The sequence below is a fragment of the Fringilla coelebs genome (genome assembly GCF_963513975.1).
Source record: "Fringilla coelebs genome assembly, chromosome: 13".
Lineage (NCBI taxonomy): Eukaryota > Metazoa > Chordata > Aves > Passeriformes > Fringillidae > Fringilla > Fringilla coelebs.
The window spans coordinates 9,858,606-9,876,774 of NC_140039.1; the positions used below are offsets into that span (position 1 = coordinate 9,858,606).

The window sequence follows — 18,169 nt, forward strand, 5'->3', positions numbered from 1 at the left end:
CACACACAATTTCATGCTTTTTTTTCACTTATTTACTACTCATTTAGTAGAGTGCCTCTTTTTCTTCTATTGATTTATTCTTAATGCTTTACAAAAATGTCATTTCCTTGCAAATACTTTTTACCTAAAACAATGACAAATCTTTCAAAGATTTTCACAGACCGCATTACTTGATTTTAAGTGTGGAAAGTACTGGAGAAATGTAAAATATTATGTAATTATATCATGCTATCACTTGGGACATGAAGTGTAGTTCTGTTTGCCTGAGCTGATCTTATGCGAACACTTGTCTAAATATTACCAGGTTACTTCTGAAACCACTAATCTTTCAGCAGCTCAGATCCTTATACTTTCATTGTCCACTGTGATACCAAGAACTAGAAAATTCTGTCCTTCTAAAAATTAAAGGGAAAAGGAAGAAAACAAACAACCCACATCACATAGCCAGAAAGGAAAATATTATTCAGAATCCTACCAAGAAAATAATCAAAAAGCCATAGAAGGTCTACTGTCAGTATAAGCATCTCTAAAGATTTCTGGATGAGCACAGCTGCAGAAGCTTTTTCATTCAAAATGGACCATACTCCTATTTTAAACTCTGCTTCTGTTGTAAGCATGGGTGTTTTTTGCCTCAGCAGAGACAGAAGAAGGCTGAGAATCCATCTTTACGCCTTCTACACTTTGAGTGTTTGGGTTAAGAGCAATTGAGTTAAGGACTCTTACCTGTGTTAGGAAGAGGACATTCTGAAAAAGGAAATAACAAATTTAAGAAGTCTAAGTGGCCCTAGCCTTTTCTCCCAGTCATCTCTTAAGCAGAAAACCCAAAAATTATGCAAAACTATTTCAATAACTACTCCATGCACTTCATCGCTGTAGCAATAAGTGCAAATCATTAACTGTTGCTGACTGTTTATTGTTATATCTACCAGTTATTCTGCTAATTACAACATTTTTGTGTTCCCCTTAGGTTTTAATCTACCTGGTGAAATTTAAATGCTGTTTTGAAGTTTATTTTTCTTTGCATTTCTTGTATATGGTGCCACTACACCAGGATCATAACTAGGCCCCTTTAGATCAATCGCAATTTAACCAATAGTTAGGGTATGCAAAGAATCATTTTTGAAGCAATCCTACCCAAGTTCCTCTTCAAATATCTCCAGTTAGAGCAAAGCATTTAAATTAGTTGCTAAGAGTACTAATATTTTTCTAATCATTTCCATCCACTAGTGACTTATCAGAGTAAATTTTGCTCGGTTATAAAAGCCCATTAAAGCTGTCTAACCAAATACTGTTTTCAATGGCAACAAGGTGATTTTCTATAAAAATAAGAACTGGGGTGGTGGGCAGGAGGGAACTACACTTTAATTTTCACTTTAATTCAATAAAATTGATGAAAATGAGAAGTGTTTTGACAGCAAGATAAATCTAACAGTCATCAAACTATTTGTGCCAAATGAGTTGCATGAATTCTTTACACACCAAATACACAGGCCATTCTTTCTACTTTCCCATTTTCTCTTTGTTTTCCTGCCTCTGGGCACTACTTTCTACAGGCCCTGCAAATGGAACTCTCTACTTTTTCAGCCACCTTGCTCACAGACAATTCTGTTTCAATTTCTTTGAAATTAAAATAATGGTGTCCCCATAACAAAGAAAGAAAGACTATTCAAAGCAATAATGAAGAATAGATTCAGTCAAGGGGATGGGTTGTGTGTATAAGATGTATCAGGTATTTGAGAGAGCTTCATTTGTGATACCATAAAGCCACTGGAATGGGTCTTAGGAGGTCACAAGCACAGCGTCCAACACCAAGCACAGAGATCTGGAAATCAGACCAGCACATTAGATGTGCCTCTGAACAGTCTTGAAATAAATAAAAAACAAAAAGTCTCCCAGATTGCTTCACAGTTTACTTCTGTTTAGACACAGCATTTTGCTAACCTGTGTGTTCTTTCAGCTTAACTCTGAATTTACTGCTCTGCCACTACACTCCTCTCTCCTCTCTGAACAGTCATAGGGCGTACAAAATCTGATTGCTGTGCAAAAACTGAAATGTCTGGCACATTCCACCTGAGACCAAGCTGCACTTGAAATGTGGAACCGTTTGTCAAGAGAGCAGTGGACAGCTGCAGAGTGACAGAGCGTAAATGGTAGCCTGGTGTCCAGAACAGTGCTTTGTGCCACGGGTGATCCTCCCTTCGCACGCACAGCCCATCCACCAGAACAATGCCCTGGCAGCACAGCAAAGAGACCACACTGAAAGATCTGGCCCAGCCTGATTTGAAACAAAAAAAAATCACAAAACAATAGAAAAACACAATTTCAAAGTAAAACTCTAACTGAGAAAAACAAAAATGTGAGAGTGAAATAACCGTAGTTATACCATTATTGTTGTAAAATTAAAAGCAGATTTACATTTCAAGAAATATCAAATATCAACATTGTAATAGAAAGAAAAATAAAGGTTTTTTAGTCTTGTTCCAAGTACTTTGTGCTGTCTGCTTTTATTTGCTCTTTATGCAAACTAAGAACTGCCAAGAAGTCAATCATTTCACAACCCTTCTTTATAAACAGATTTGTTTAAACAAAAAAAGAAGATTGCAATAAATAACTTCTATAATCACCCTTCCTCTCAATTTTTATTAGGTTTTCTATATTAATGTGTATGCTGAACACATCAGTTATTCAGTTACAGTACAGACTTAACCTATTTTTCTAATCCATTTCCTACATTGACAGGACTATGCTCACAATTCACAAAACTTCTTTGTAGACATTTACTTATTTCACAGTTCATTAACTTTCAAACGGCACACCTGCCAGGTTGCAGGTGTGTTATCTAAAGCAATGATACACTAAGTGCTAAAGTATGTTTGTGTCAGAAATGCTTATGAAATGAATGTTTTTCTCCACTGAGCTACCCAGCTGAGTTGAATTTATTTGCATCAATTTATAATAAGTTTTTTTCCTGATGGTAAGTGCAGTAGTTAAGCATCAGTCACTGCAAATATGCACAAAAAAGAATCAAGCTCTACTGTCTACCACTTCTTAAAGCATGCAAATGGCTGTGTTTAATCGCTTAAAATAATTGAAATGGATTATTCACTCTTTAACTTCTTTCCATCTACAGTAACACTACATGGCTTCATTTAAAAATTAACATCTTTTAACAGCTTTTTCACACAGCAGGGAAAACCTCATCAAGTGTGGTATTCTTCCTTCTAACAGTTCTCTGTGGAGCACAGGGACATTTTCAGTTTTCTGTGGCTGGACTAGCCTTACATTGGCTCATTTTCATCTGACCTCAAGGTTTTCACATCATTAATAAAGAGATAATCAAAACAAAGGGTATATACATTAGAGTAGGAAAATTTTGCATAGTTTGGCACTATTATCATATATGACCTTAAAAATGGAACAAAATGAAATGCACATAGCAGAGGTGGTGAACCTTCTAAGGACTGCTTCCAAACATCTTTCCTACTGGCAGCAAACTATTTTCAGACCTCCCAACTCTGGCCACCGTGATAGTTACTGCTGTATGGGGTTTATTTCTTTTTGTTTCAGCTGTCAAAAAAAATTTCCAGCGATAGCTTTTTAAGTCAACTAAACATATTGAAATCAAAATAAAACACTGACATCACTGGGACAACAGTAACACGGCTCAAAAAGAACATTTTGTTTAGATTCTAGGCTTGTTTACCAATGGTTTTAACTTCTTTCGCATTATGTCCCAAAGTGCCATTGCACCTGAAACCTGATCAAAAACTCATTGAAAAAATTAAAGTGTCCTCTTATTTCTGATGACTTGATATAACCTGCGTCAACCAACTAAATCTGCTAGTCATGCCTCAATAGTAGTCAGTATTCTTCAGGATGAAGATCATCATAACTCTGCCTACACTACATTTCTTACTGTTGAAACCAACTGTGCAAGCTAGGGCTCAAATTTAAACTACACTTTTAAAGCAGTAATATTTTTCTGACCTAATTTTGCTAAGACATCATTAAAATTCCAAACATGAAATTATACCCAAAAAAAAATCCATTCTACTGAATAACAAACACTGGTAGAATTTGCCACCAAATAGAGTGAAACCAATTAACTTCCAGGGATACATGAACTAAAAAAAAAACTGTTAGAACAACATGTTACTTCTAAGCTCCATGCCCTACCAGACCTGGCTTGTAAGAATCATGCGGGTAAGATGGAGGGCTGGCTATCAAGTGGAATCAGGACACCCCAGCAGAACCAGCAGTGCATCCTAGGGGTTAATACTGCATCCAGTCCTGTTCCATGACTTCATTCATGATCTGGGCAATGGGGTAGGGTACAGCCTTAGCAAGTGTGCTGGTGGAAAAAGCATGGAAAGGGCAACTGATACACCAGAGGGTCATGCTGCTGTTCAGAGGGATTTTGACAAGCTGGAGAAATGTGCTGACATGAACCTCATGGAGTTTAGGGAAAGGAAAGGTAAAGTCCTGAACCAGGAGACAAACAATGCCAAGTACCCACACGTGCTGGAGTTCACTCAGCTGGAAAGCAGCTTTGCTGAAAAGAACCTCTGGGTCCTGGTGGTCATGATGGTGAACACCAGCAATGGGGCCCTGCAGGGACACACTAACAGCATCCTGGGCTCATTAGGGGTTTAGGGAGGTGATCCTTCTCCTCTATCAGTCACTGCTAAGGCCATAGCATTTGAGATATCAAATCCAGCTCTGGGCATACTGAAGACAGCCCTGTGAAAGGCCATAAGGAAACTAAAGGATTAATTAAGGGCTTTATAAAAGCATTGGAGCATCTCTCATATGACAAAAGCATGAGAGAGCTGAGCTGTTTAGCCTAGAAAAGTGAATGAGGCATCTTATCACTGTGTACAAGTATCTGAAGGAAGGCTGATCTAAAGATGGAGCCAGACTCTTCAGTGGTGCCCAGTGAGAGGAGAAGATGCAATGGGCACAAACTGAAGCCCAGGGGTTTCCCTCTGAACATTGGAAACACTCACACTGACCCATGCGGCCCAAAGAGGTTGTAGAGTCTCATACCTTGAGATGAATATCAAGAGACATCTGGATATGGTCCTGGACATCTGGATATGGTCCTGGACATCTGGCTCTAGGTGGCCCTGCTCAAGCAGGGGAGGTTGGGCCAGATGAGCTCCAGAGCTCCCTTCCCTTCAACCATGACATGATTCTGTGAATCACATCCCATTGCATCATACACAGCTGCTTCAGCAAAATACGAAGATAACCTGCAGAGTACCATTAAGCTAAATAATAATAAAAGGCTTCTTATGAAATAACTGAGAGCCTGTGGAGGGCTTCTTTTATTACAGGATTTACTATGCTAATTTAATTACAACAAGGTGATTACAAAGTAAGTAATCCTATTTAGGCAGGAAGTTGACGCTGCAACTCTGAACACCTTACTCAGCACAGGATTAGAACTGCCTTTTGGTGGTTACTTTCACCTCCAGAAAGAAGCACTTCAAGGCAAGTTATGAATATGTTTAAGGACACAAGATTGTACAAAAACTGTTCTACAAATAGACAGTGTAGACACACAAGAAGAAAGGGGTGTGGCTTAATGCAGGCCAAAATGTTATTAGCTTTCCTCATCTGAGAATGACCAACAACAATAGTTTGTACAGTACAAAATTTCTTCCCTAATGACTTCCACCTGCTGGAGGGCTGCCATTTGTCCCACATCTCCCTGCAGCTGCTCTCCCATCTACTGCTGGAAGCCACTGCCCTCTCTTTAGATAAGATCTGAGGACTGGAGATGGATGATACAGTTGCTCAAAGCAAGCACAAATCTTTTCCCAGTTCCCAGAGATCCAGGCAGGTCTAGAAGAACTGTGGGATTGTTACCACAGCACAGTCTAGGCCTGATCAAGTAAAATGTTCAAGCTCAACAGTCTTGTGCAGAAACTGAGAAGAGGCATTAGATTCTTGTCAGAAGCCAATTGTTCCTCCACCAGCATTGCAGAATCCCAGCAGCCCCTCATCCAGAACACTGTAATTCAGTTTTTGTACCACTGCCTATCAGCCAGCCAGGTTGTGACACACTGAATGCAGTGTGGTAAGGGATTAGGAAGTCAAATCAGTGGAGAACCAATGGAATTCATCACCATCCTCAGCAGTATGACAGGTCATACAAACCTTGCAAAACAGATTTGCAAAGCCCAGGATTTAAAATACACAATCTTTCCTACTCAAATGCTAGACTGAGATCATTGAAATTGCTGGAACCTTTACCCTCGTTCTGATTACTTTGTATTATACACATGTGATGGTTGGCCCATAAAGCACAAGCTGGAAATGCCAAATTTCAATTTCACCTTCTTAGCATGCAAAGCATACAGCAAAAAGGGATAATCAGAATCTTAGAAATATTTACTTCCTGTTTCCACAAGAAGGATGAGTTTAAGCATTTTTTTTCCTAGAGTTTTGCTAGCCAGACATTTGAAACATTCTATAAGATTCCTGTATACCCTAAATAATATACTTCTCTGAATAGAAACTATTTGCTCTGTATGACTAAATTCCACAGGTATTTGTTTCCTGAAAGAAACAAACACATTAAAAATAAAATAATGAAGTTTTAATAGCAAGAAATTTAATCAGTATTGTGTGCTCCAAGCCTATGAAGTTTTTTAAAACACCAGGAAAACAGTTAATGGACATTTAAACACTGGGTTTACATATTCCCTTAAAAGTGACAACTATCTCAAATGGGTATTCCATTTTTTTCCATATTTTTATGGTCTGATTTTGTAGATACATAATTAATACACTGGTCTGTTTTAAACATTTAAAATAAATGTTGACTGCACTTCAAAAAAATAACCACAGATTAATAATATGCACCTTTCAACAGATCCCTTAAAAAGACATCAATGGCTTCATCCTTCAGAACAGAAATACACAGAAGTAAGGGAGCATCAACAAGAGCAACCAAAAGAGAAACTCAGTCACCTAACAGACGAGGAATCAGGTCATGATATCACAAAAATCAAGTCATTAGGGTCCACCTCCCCCCACTGAAGCCAATGAGAATTAGACACAAACATTTTCTTAAGAGGCAATCATAAGCACTTTAAAAAAAGTTCTAGAATGAGAGCTGGTGTACTACCAACATTATATATACACCAAATACATTGGCATTTAAATTGTTTTAGATTATTCATTATTCTTTAACAACTTTTCTGCCACACAGACTTGAATCAAACACATCAGAACCTTGATACTGGCCATGAACTCAATATTTCTATTGCATTTCATGATTAGGAAATACAATACCTCTGTCTGAAGTATGGCAGCTCTCTGTTCTTTGGCAGTAAGGGACTCTTTAAGCACTTCAATGTGTTGCTTGCAATCTGAATTCTGATTGCTAAGGGTTTCAAGCTTAGTTTGTAAGGCAAGAAGTTCTGATTCTTTCTTTGAGAGTTCTTGTTTCAGTTGATCAATCTGCAGTGGGGGAAAAAAAATTAGGTCATTAATTTTGTCTCCAATTCATCGTTCCACTGGAAATCTGAAAGGTGTGAATGAACATGATATGACAAATCAGACACCTGTGAATTCTGGAAGAGAATTAAGGTTCAGACTTTTTACACTCACACCTTCAATTGTGTTTCTTGCAATTTAATGCACTCTGTCTTGAGAATAAATGCCCTGTTGTTGCAGAAGTTAAAAGGAAAATCTTAAAGATGATTTGGCCATAAATTCACCATGGACCTCACTTAAGTTCAAAGGCATGTATCCCATGTGTGGCAAGTCTGGCAGGACAGCAAAAATGCACAGGAAAAAAAATGTTCATAAAAGCATAAATTCAATCCTTCCAACAGCATGATTCCCATGACTTATCACTGGCCAGAATGAATCAGGAATTTTTTAGGAGTCTGATAAAGAAAAACCAGCATCTTAGGATAGGAAAACAGAAAAGTGGACTTTTAACCTTATGCTCTTTTAACCTTATCCTCTTCATGCAAATTTGTTGCTGCCCACCATCCCCACCTCCTATTTTTCTCCCTGGCAGTTCACATGGAATTCTCAGGTAGTAGAAAAGCCAAGCCAAGAAGACTAACTTAAGAGAAGTCTGGGGAAAACATTATACAAAATTCCACACAATGAAAGGGCTCCAAGATTATAAAAGCTTATCCCAGAGGAAACAGCAGAAACCCAATACTAAGACAGGGCTTCCGAATTTAAGTGAATTTAAGGTTCATCAGTAAGTGTCATGGAATTGTGATTACTCTCCTCTTTCCACAATGATAAATGAGAAGAATAGCCAAAGAACACAAAATTGTGGTGAATTTAGAATATATGAATCAGAGCAAAGCACTGGACTATATACAGGATGATGTGTATAGGTGAAAGGATGGTGAATTAATTGGCACATAACTACTCCTAAATTCCTGTGGTATAACACTGGTCACCAGCTGAATCCAGATGCATCACCTCATGAGGATTATTTGAAATAAAATGCCTCAGTACCTCTGCATAACTCGGAGAAATCCCTTCCTTTATATGAAGAGCTCTTTTCCATGTCCCAACAGACACTTGGGATGCAAGAAATCTAGAGGTGGTGGATGGAAGATGATTCAAAAATCCCCAGGGAAAAAAAAAAGAATATTCACAGATCCACAGGTTGATCCTACTCAACCACATTCCAAAGATCCACATACTAAAACATTTCACAAATTCAGTGCTCTATGGTACTGGAAATATTCGCTGCTGGTCAAAATGCCTCTATTTTGTTTTACATTGCAAGTGCATATTTAAAAATTAAATTTAAAAGCAGTGATTCTTCCAACTACAGTCCATATGCATGTCTTAATATATTTATTCCTTATTTCTTTTTATAAATCTTTTTCTAATATGTTTGCAGCATTGCTTAAGGTGCTCAGATAGTCACCCATAAGCTACTGTAGAGAATCAAGAATCTGCCTGGCACTAAAAAAACCTCACCTTTAAAGTCTGAAAATATCAAAATAAGAAAAGAATCATACAAAAACCAGACATGAGGAAAGAATGTAATTAAAAGCTGCTAGAGAAAGCTTTCTCTGGAAAGCAAACCACCTTCCTCCATCCCTTGCCAGAGCATGTAAGCAAGTATGGCAACCAAGAGAAAATGGATAGAAAATGAACAATGGGAAAATCTGTCTGCAAGATACAAAGACAAAACGTGGCTCTGCAGCCAATCTGAATTACATCACAGGCTTTATATGAGATACATGTGAATATCACAGATGCTTAATCTCTTCTAGAAACTCTTCCCCTTCTCTCCATGACACAACCCACACCCTGAGAAATAATAAAAAAAAAATATTCAAAAGGCTTTGCTTTCATTGCAGGTGTGTTCTTTGTGTTTAAGAAACAGAATCTGTTTAGTGTAAAGTTCTGGCTACAATATCTACAAATTGTCAGGAGTTTAAAAATGTTACAGCTCTCAAAAAAAATTAAGAGTTAAAACACAAACCAAATGCACAAAGATTGTTGAATAAATACGCTGATGTCTTTTTAAAATAAATTATCAGGGTGGAAAAGTACTAAGATTTCCATTTTAAAAACTGCCACAAAAATAAAGAGTTACAATAAAAACCTATAAAACTTATATTAAGAAATCTCAGGCATGGGTATATTCACTTTTTTAAAGTTCTGCAGTATCTCAGTGTGTAAAAAAACTAATTGAACAGGACATTAAATAGATTGTTGCCTCTAGCAGATATGCAAACATTTTAGCTGTATCTGAAGTGATGTGGAAGACCAGCTGTCATGATTCAATGAAACCTCATGATCTCATATAATACAGACAGAATAGATTTTTATTCTTTATAAGGACTAAAATGAAGATAACCTACAAGTCTGGATGTAAGTCCTGTAGCACAAAAAAACTCCAAGTTTGTCCTCTGACCCCGACCCTCCCACTATCTCACATATTTCATGTGTGTAATTTGACTGTCACCACTTTTTCAACATTGCCCAATATGATCTTGCTTCACCTCCTTTCCTGAAACCCTAATTCCTTTTTCTTCCTTCTCAATTTACGATTCTGTCACCTCCCGTAATTTCAGTTCTTTAGAACCCATTAATTTTCCATTTCCAGAAAACCATAATGGGTGTTCATCTGTTAGTTTTTTCACACCAAATTCTTATGTGACATTATGCAGAGTAACCAGAAAACAAAGAGGAAAAAATCCAAGCTTTTCTTCTGAATTTTGCACATGAAAATCAATGGGTTAAATCTTTAAATAAATAATTCTGTTAAATGAAACTATGCTGATTAATGCATCATAGGATTTGGTCTGATGCAACAAATGACAACTGCTTTTTGAAGTGAAGGACTTAAGAAAAGGCAAAGGAGTAGCAATGCAAATCATGTGCCTGCATACAGCAGACCCTACAAGTCTTGAAAATATAAGCAGAGTACAATTTGGTATCACCTACGAAACAAAAGTCCTTACTGCAAAATGACATCAAAAGCTAAAATCAAGTAGTTTTCATTTATCCAAAATGTTTTACTCCTTCACATCTACTGATTACTATATAGTAGAGATTTACCAAGAGGAGAAATGCAGCTTCTTGCATTGGAAATGGTCACATTAAACTTTTCTTTTCATTATTTAAGCAGTCTTAATCTCTTTTATAAATAGATCCTACCTTATTTTTCATGAACTTTGAGTGACTCTTGTAAACTTCTATTTGTTTGATTTCTTCTTCTCGGTCCTCTGTATTCAGAACTCCATTTGTCTTTAACATCTGTATTTCATCTTCAAGATCTCTTATATTGCGCTCAAGTGAAGCTATTTTTGTATCCTAAGTTACAAAAAAAGAAAGTATTGAAAATTATATGAGACATATATTAAAGAGTAACAGAAGCATATCTGTACTTGAATGAATATCAAATAATGAGACAGCAAAAAAAATAGATGGTATAAATAGAGAATCCACATAAACCCGAAAAAATTCTATCAGTTTTAGCTTAAAGAAATGCAGAATTCAGACCAGATCTCTTTCACCATAGTGGCACAGTGTGTAGAGAATACATTTTGGTCAAAATTCCACTTAATTCCTACTCAGAGATGAAGGGAGAAAAGCAGATGCCCTATTTTTCCACATATGTATGATAACAAACCTTGTTATCATTAGTAACCACCAAGGCCTGGCTATTCTTCCAAGCCCTCAAACACCAATTTGAGCCTGGAAAGACCAGCCCATGTCTCTGCAGGGCAAAGGCAGAGCCATTGTGTGCTCAGCCTGAGGCTCAGGGTCCCGTTTTCTCTGGAGTTCTGCCTGCTCTCAAGAGAGAGGAAGGTTGTGTCCTCAGATATTTTTGCTTGACTAATCCAGCCACATCACTAAGAGGGGATTTAGCACTTTTTATTGTGAGTCACAAGATAAACAAAACCACAACCATGAAGAAATTCTACATCCCAGCAACAGCTGCCATGTGTGCCAGCACCACACTGAAAAACAGTGATAATTTTTTGTTATTTCCAGCCATTTGGAAATTGTCTAAGTCCCTTTTGTGAGAGTTAGAAAGATTACAAAAGTGATTACACAAACTTGTCGCAAATTTCTGTTTGAAAGAACATTGCAGAATGACTCGTTAGGAAATCTGTTCCTCAACATAAAGGATCAACCACCCATAAAATATTAGAGATTGGGTGAAGTTCTTGTACCATTGAGATGAATATTATATACATTTTTTAAATAAAATTTTAACTTTTTTTTCAAAGCCACACTAAAACCAGCCTGATTGACTAAGACCAGGTTATTAAGTTAGAAAGCTAATTTGGGAAAAAAATACAAATGGAGTTGATCCTTTAACAGGGACAACCTAAGCTTGAATCACTGCAACTTTGTTCCTGTTGCTTTCTTTAGATTGCCTAAAAACAAGCAAAAACTCCAACTCCTGTAATAATTTCTTTCATAACAAAGCTAGGCATAAGTAGCACTTTAAGATACAGAGGAGTCTGGATGAAGTTCCAAAAATCATCTGAATTTTTGGTACTGAAGTGAAAAAGAATCTCAGACTATTTTTGAAAACCACTGTTACAAATCCATATAGAATGATAGCTAAGGACTAAGCAATGTCATTTAGATAGCCCACTGTCATTCCTCTAACATTTTTGCTTTTATCTTTATAGTCAACAATAAATGTCAAACTGAGAGAAGTTTTCTTTTATTGTTTTCTTATTCCAACAAAAATTAATTTTAAAATTAATTTCAATTCTAAAACAGAAAGTAAAGTATTGAGATGGAATGAAAAAGGGCAAGAATTCTCATTGAATCTTATCATTTAAAGAAGCTGCACAAAAAGCAAAATACTGCAGGAAAAGATACAGAAGTATTTAAAAGATCTCCAGACTTAACACAAAAATAATCGTAGATCTCACAGATACTATAAACAATTCAGCCTGCTCCATTAGACTTCATTTCAGAAATATTTTCATCCTATTTTTGAAGATAAAAGCAAAACCTAAGCTTCACTACACTTTGGAATGATTTTGCAATGAAATATATTAATACTTACATGACCTGCTGTGACATGACATCTGGGAATAGTCTTCATCAAATCTGCCCAGCTAAATCTATAAGAGTCTGCTTTTTTGTACTGCCTTTGTATTTTACGTGTTTGCAAATATAATATGGCAGAAAGAATTTTAGCACAGCCTACTACACTCTTTAGAAGATTTATACATCACAGAATAACATTTAAGCTTTATGAGAAATATCTAAAATAACTTGTGGAAGCATTTTCTGTACTTCTGCTTCATAAAACTGAAATCTCTGAGGAAAAGTTTATTTTTAATCAATCTTTGCATACTATGATCAGAGATGTGTAAAAGTTATTTTCCTGTGTCTTGAAAAATTGTCACCAAGTTCTACATTAGCTTTTTATTGAAACAGAAGCCAGAAATTTCACAAGTTTTGTGAAACTCAAAGGTACTGTTCCCTACTGCATGCTGGCTTGCCCAGGAAACCTTAGAGGTTGGACAACTGCTGAAAAGTGAAGAACTTCATAGGTCAAAGATAAAACAGAGAGCCCAGAGCCCCCTGTGGTACTGCCACAAGGGAGCTGGGCTGGCTTTGCGTTTGCCAAAAGTTCTGACACATTCCCATAAAATCTCCTAATTCAGCTGAATCAGCATTTTCTCAGAGAAAATTTCAACTGGAAAACTTTCAACCAGTCTTGTTGAGCCCAGGGTCCAGCAAGCTTTCAGAAACTGAAATGGGAACAGATGCAATATTTCCTTCAAACCTCTAAGACTTATCCCCATTAGCAACATGCTAAAAAACTACATAGGTCTGTCTTAAATCACAACAAAGATTCCTTTGCAATATTAAGGAAGCAGCTTAGTATTAAATGGTACTAATAACATCTTCTGAGTTCTAAAACAATACAGCATTTGTTCAGATTTTTTCAGTCAGGCCCTCTAAATCTGTTAAAAGACATAAGATTATGTAGCAGGCTTTGTGACAGAGATCAGGGCACTCACACTAATCTATCCCCTCCTTCCAGCAGTAACCAATACTTCTTCCTTATCTCCTTTATTAGAATAGTGTTGCAGATATTCTGTGAGAGGTTAGGGCTATTCAGGTTTCTGCTGGCTGGACCTAGTAAAAACCCACCTCTTTTGGAATGTGAAAAAAAGTAGTATGTGTCCTGATGCTGAAGAAAACAATATTTCACAATGGAAAAAGTCTAACAAGTGAGTTTCCACAATGATGTTTCATCAATGATATCAGTCCTTACAAGGCTCCCATAGTACATTTCCTTAAAACTGAGGGGCAGGAAAAGGGGAAAACATTTGTAAACAACCACAGAATCACAGAATATTCTGAGTTGGAAGGCACCCACAAGGATCAAGTCCAACCCTGCATAATACAGCATTCCAGGCTGTCTTACTCTGAAAGGAAAAGTAAGGAAATGCTACTGCTCATCATTTCAGATACATGATAAATTTAAATTACATCTGCAAAATTTTGCTTGTAGGGCATTCAACAAGCAATCAGAAAGAAACATTTGAAACTTCACATTTAATAAAGCTTTAATTTAAACTCTCTTATGTGCACAGACTGTCAACAGGCCATACACAACTACTCTTACTGTATGAATTTTTACCTTGGCTATTTAATACAGAGAATATTCAGGTTTATCTTTGAAGATAAGGGAAGTGAAAGTTCATGCAATCTTAACAATAGAGTATATTGCACTGCAAACACACACACACACTTCTCTAGAACCAAACCCGTACCTGAAATATCACAGCTGGATCAATACATAAAGATGGCTCTTTCTGCAAGTAAGGTAAACCACAAATATTTTCATTTACTTAACAGCTTACATTTATAAAGACTTGATAGTTGCTAGACTCTACATATTTTTCAATATCCTATCCTTAAGGTGAGTTCTAGGCCATATTTGTAGGCAATTTCTGATTTTCTCTCTCAAGTACTATCACTGTTTTAGTGATGATAGAATTAGACCTTAGGAACATGTAATGGCTGGATTGGAAGCAGCATTTAAAGATCATCTAACCCAAACCCCTGTCATGGGCAGGGACACCTTCCACTATCCCAGATTGCTCCAAGCCCCATCCAGCCTGGTCAGGATGGGGCTTGGGCAACCTGTGCCAGGGCTCCACCACACTCATCATAAAATTCTTTTTCTTTATGTGTCCAATCTAAATTTATCCTATTTCAGTTGAAAACCATTGCTCCTTGTCCTATCACAACAGGCCCTGTTGAAAGGTCTGTCCCCATCTGTAGCAGGCCCAGGGCCTGCAAGGGCTCCCTGGCGGCCGCAGCCTGAGACAGGAAATGCTGACTCATGATGGCTGGACCTCAGAAGGCCTCTCTTCCGCTCTCGGACCCTTGCTTATCTCTCTGTAAGACTATAGCTCACTTTCCTTTGACCCTTACTATTGGACAATTTCCAAAACCCCTGTAACCTATTTAAAGAGCTGCTTTTGCCCAGCTCAGCAGAAGAGCTGTCCCTGGGAACCTTCGTAGAAGATTCAACAAAGACGCTCCTGTGGAACCCCACGCAGCGCTTCTCCTCTCTCTCCCTGTGTCTGCCTGCCTGTGGCACCTGGCCAGCTAAGAGCTGAAATCACAATGAGCTGAGAACCACTAGAGCTGATATCACTTCAGCTTGCTAAGGCTGCCTGCAGCTGAGAACTGCTCGGGGACTCGGACAGGCAGGCCTGTGCCCAGCAGGGCCCCGTTATCTGGACCCTGCTGCAGCCCGCTGGGGACACCCTGAAACCCAGCAAGGGCCACATTACCCATCTTTGTTACATGTCCCCTTCCAGTACTGAAAAGCTGCCAGGCCACCGAGGAACCTCCTCTTCCCCAGGCTGAACAGCCCAACTGTGCCAGGCTGTCTGCACAGGAGAGCTGCTCCAGCCCTCTGATCATTGCTGCGGCTCTCCTCTGGACTTGCTCCAACAGGGCCGTGTCTTTTTTTGTCCGGTGGAGCCCAGAACAGAAGGCAACACTCCAGGTGGGGCCTCATGAGAGACGAGCAAGTTTTGACCTGATTCATGTGCTCAGGAGCACTTACCATAAAATCAAGTTAAAAGGGTGCTTCCTTTTAATGTTTTTTTACTATATTAAGAGGTGTTAATCAACCTTGAATATCACTGATATTCAGAATACATTCAAATATATCAGTCATTTTGTATGTGCCAGCACACAATATGCAAGGTGCAATTGCAAATAAAGGAAAGTATTTCCATGTACCATTTTATTTTATACTTTAACAGACTAAGATTTAGGCATGAGGGAAGAAATTGCAGTTTCATCATACATATCCACAGTCACAAAGTCAAAAGCAACCATTGCAACAAAACTAGACTAGTCTGAGGGTATAACAGGAGCATGTGAGAGAAGGAAGCATCCTACCCTCCCTCAGTTTTGTGACTCTGCTTTCTAGAAGAAGAAAGGGCTTCTGGAGAATAAGGTCAGTTGCAGAAAAGAGAACAGAGTAAAGAGTGCAGTGAGAGGCACTAGAACAAAAGACATGGGACATCTGGAAGCAAATGTGTCCATGAAACAAAACCAGAAAGTTAGGAAAGAACAGCCTGTGCAATGCATCTGAAAAGACAACAGATATCTGGAAAGGAATAAATAAAGCAAGAAAAACAGGAGTGAAGGCATAGGATGTGAATTTTCCATCTTTTTTTGTTTGCTTTTTTTTATTTTGCATGAATATACAGGAGATAAACACTGGTGAACAAGACAGCAGTTATACAGAAAATGCAATTGCTGTAAGAATAAGCAAGTATCTGCAAAGCTTTAGAGAGAAATGAAGAAGATGACAGGACAGGACAGGACACGTAGTGCAGATGATGTCCAAGACAAATAAACACAAGGGAGGATAGGTAGGAGAAATGGGTGTCCTTGATTGGATGAAAGGGAATACAGACTGGGAAAAGGGACAGCAAGAATTCAACAGTGGCAAAGGACAGAAGAAAACCACAGAGAGAATACAAGGATTTATGAAGGAAGGAAAGTTGTATCCTGGCAGAGCCTGGGGGAGCCATGGAAGGCACTCAGACAAAAAAGTGTTGAGGGCCTGGAAGGGGCTGGGTGTGGTGAAGAGAAATGCAAACTGTTTGGAGTCTCTGTGTGGGGGAGTGGATAGCCTGAGACTGCCATATTACAGCTAATCCTCTCCCTCCTTCTACCCTCAACATTGTAGGGAAACAATTCCTTCAATGCTTCATCATTCAAAACAAATGTTCCGCATTTTTTTCAAAACAAATGCTGTCTGGATTAAGACAATTTAAATTTACTTGAAAACATTCCAAATCTGAAACTTGTAATGAAAACTGCTGTTTAATCATGTGGATTTCAACATCTTAGATTTGTCCCTTTTTAATATTAGGCCTATTTTAGACAGGGGCAACCCCAAAGGGGCATGTGTTCATAGGGACAGAAAGAACTGCGTGCCTCAGAGGCAAAAAGCAGCTTTGCATCAGGACTCCAGCAACACTATTGCAGCCTCACTCACAACAAATGAAAGCCCTCACTATTAAGATCTGATTTTTGAAAAATGGAATATTGCAGCACACCCACCTCTCCTGGGAGTCAAACAGAAAACACTTCAGTGTCTCCAGGGATAGACACTGTCTGGAACAACGACAGTCATCACATGTGTCATTCATGGGTCCTGTACCGCCCCCCATCCCTGATCTTTTCAAAGACTTTTGGTACAGGAAGAGGAACTAAAAATTAACTTCAACATGTCCTTTACATTGTTATATAACCCACATGAAAGATTATACAGTATCCTAACATATTGCTTTTGTATCCCAGAACTTTTAAATTTATAATTCTGAATATTAATAGTAAAACCAAGTTTCTGAGCCAGCACCTTACTTTCCCATTTACTTAGGGTAGTGAGTTACCGCAGAAACATAGATTTCAGACAAAGACTTCTGAACTAATGTCCAAAGCAAATATACATCCAAAAATGGAATTCTGTAATAAATGTATCTTCTTTGTTACTCATTTAATAGATAATAATTAGTTTGGATTATAAAACAGATACTGTATTGATAAAGTCCTGTTGTTGTTTTAACTGTATGTTTACCACAATGTTCAGACATGCTGAACTCATTTGCTCATAACAGGAATCACTGGTAAAATGAGGCCTTTAATTTGCACTTCCTTTTAAGAATGAAATGAAAGACCATCATTAACGAATTTCAGGCAGCATTGCCAACTCAGAAATTATCTCAAGTCTCATGGTATTTTTCTTAAAGATGAACAATTCAGACCCACAGAATTATGCAAAAATATCAGTTTTCACTTTTAAAATTACTATTTTTATTCCTTGTTATTGTGGAGGGAAAAGCCACAACACTTTAGTAACATTATATAACAAAAAGAGTAAACTATGGTTAGGACTAAGAGAGCTGTTTCATCACATTTTGTCATACCTGCTGATGCACCTAATATTTTCCTTAGCTTGGCAGTAAAATTATGGCCTAATAACAACCAACAGAAGAACTGGTTTAAAGGTTTGAGGAGGAAAACATTTTACACTAGCCAGTTTATTCCATGTACTTTGGATCTCCTACACACACCCCCTAGTCTTTTTAAAAAGCAATATTCTGTTCTCGTTTTTCAGAAGTGCTACACTTGATTTTTA

At 37.8% G+C, this 18,169-nt stretch overlaps 1 protein-coding gene across 1 annotated transcript in view; it reads right to left on the minus strand.

Annotated features, from left to right (window-relative positions):
* Window positions 1-18,169, minus strand: part of ERC2 (ELKS/RAB6-interacting/CAST family member 2) — a 402,854-nt gene that overhangs the window by 302,588 nt on the left and 82,097 nt on the right. Inside the window, exons 5-6 of the mRNA XM_084214527.1 lie at window positions 10,663-10,818; window positions 7,303-7,470 (exon numbers count right to left, since the gene is read on the minus strand). Coding sequence (XP_084070653.1) covers window positions 7,303-7,470; window positions 10,663-10,818 — 324 coding nt within the window. The remainder of the gene's footprint in view (window positions 1-7,302; window positions 7,471-10,662; window positions 10,819-18,169) is intronic.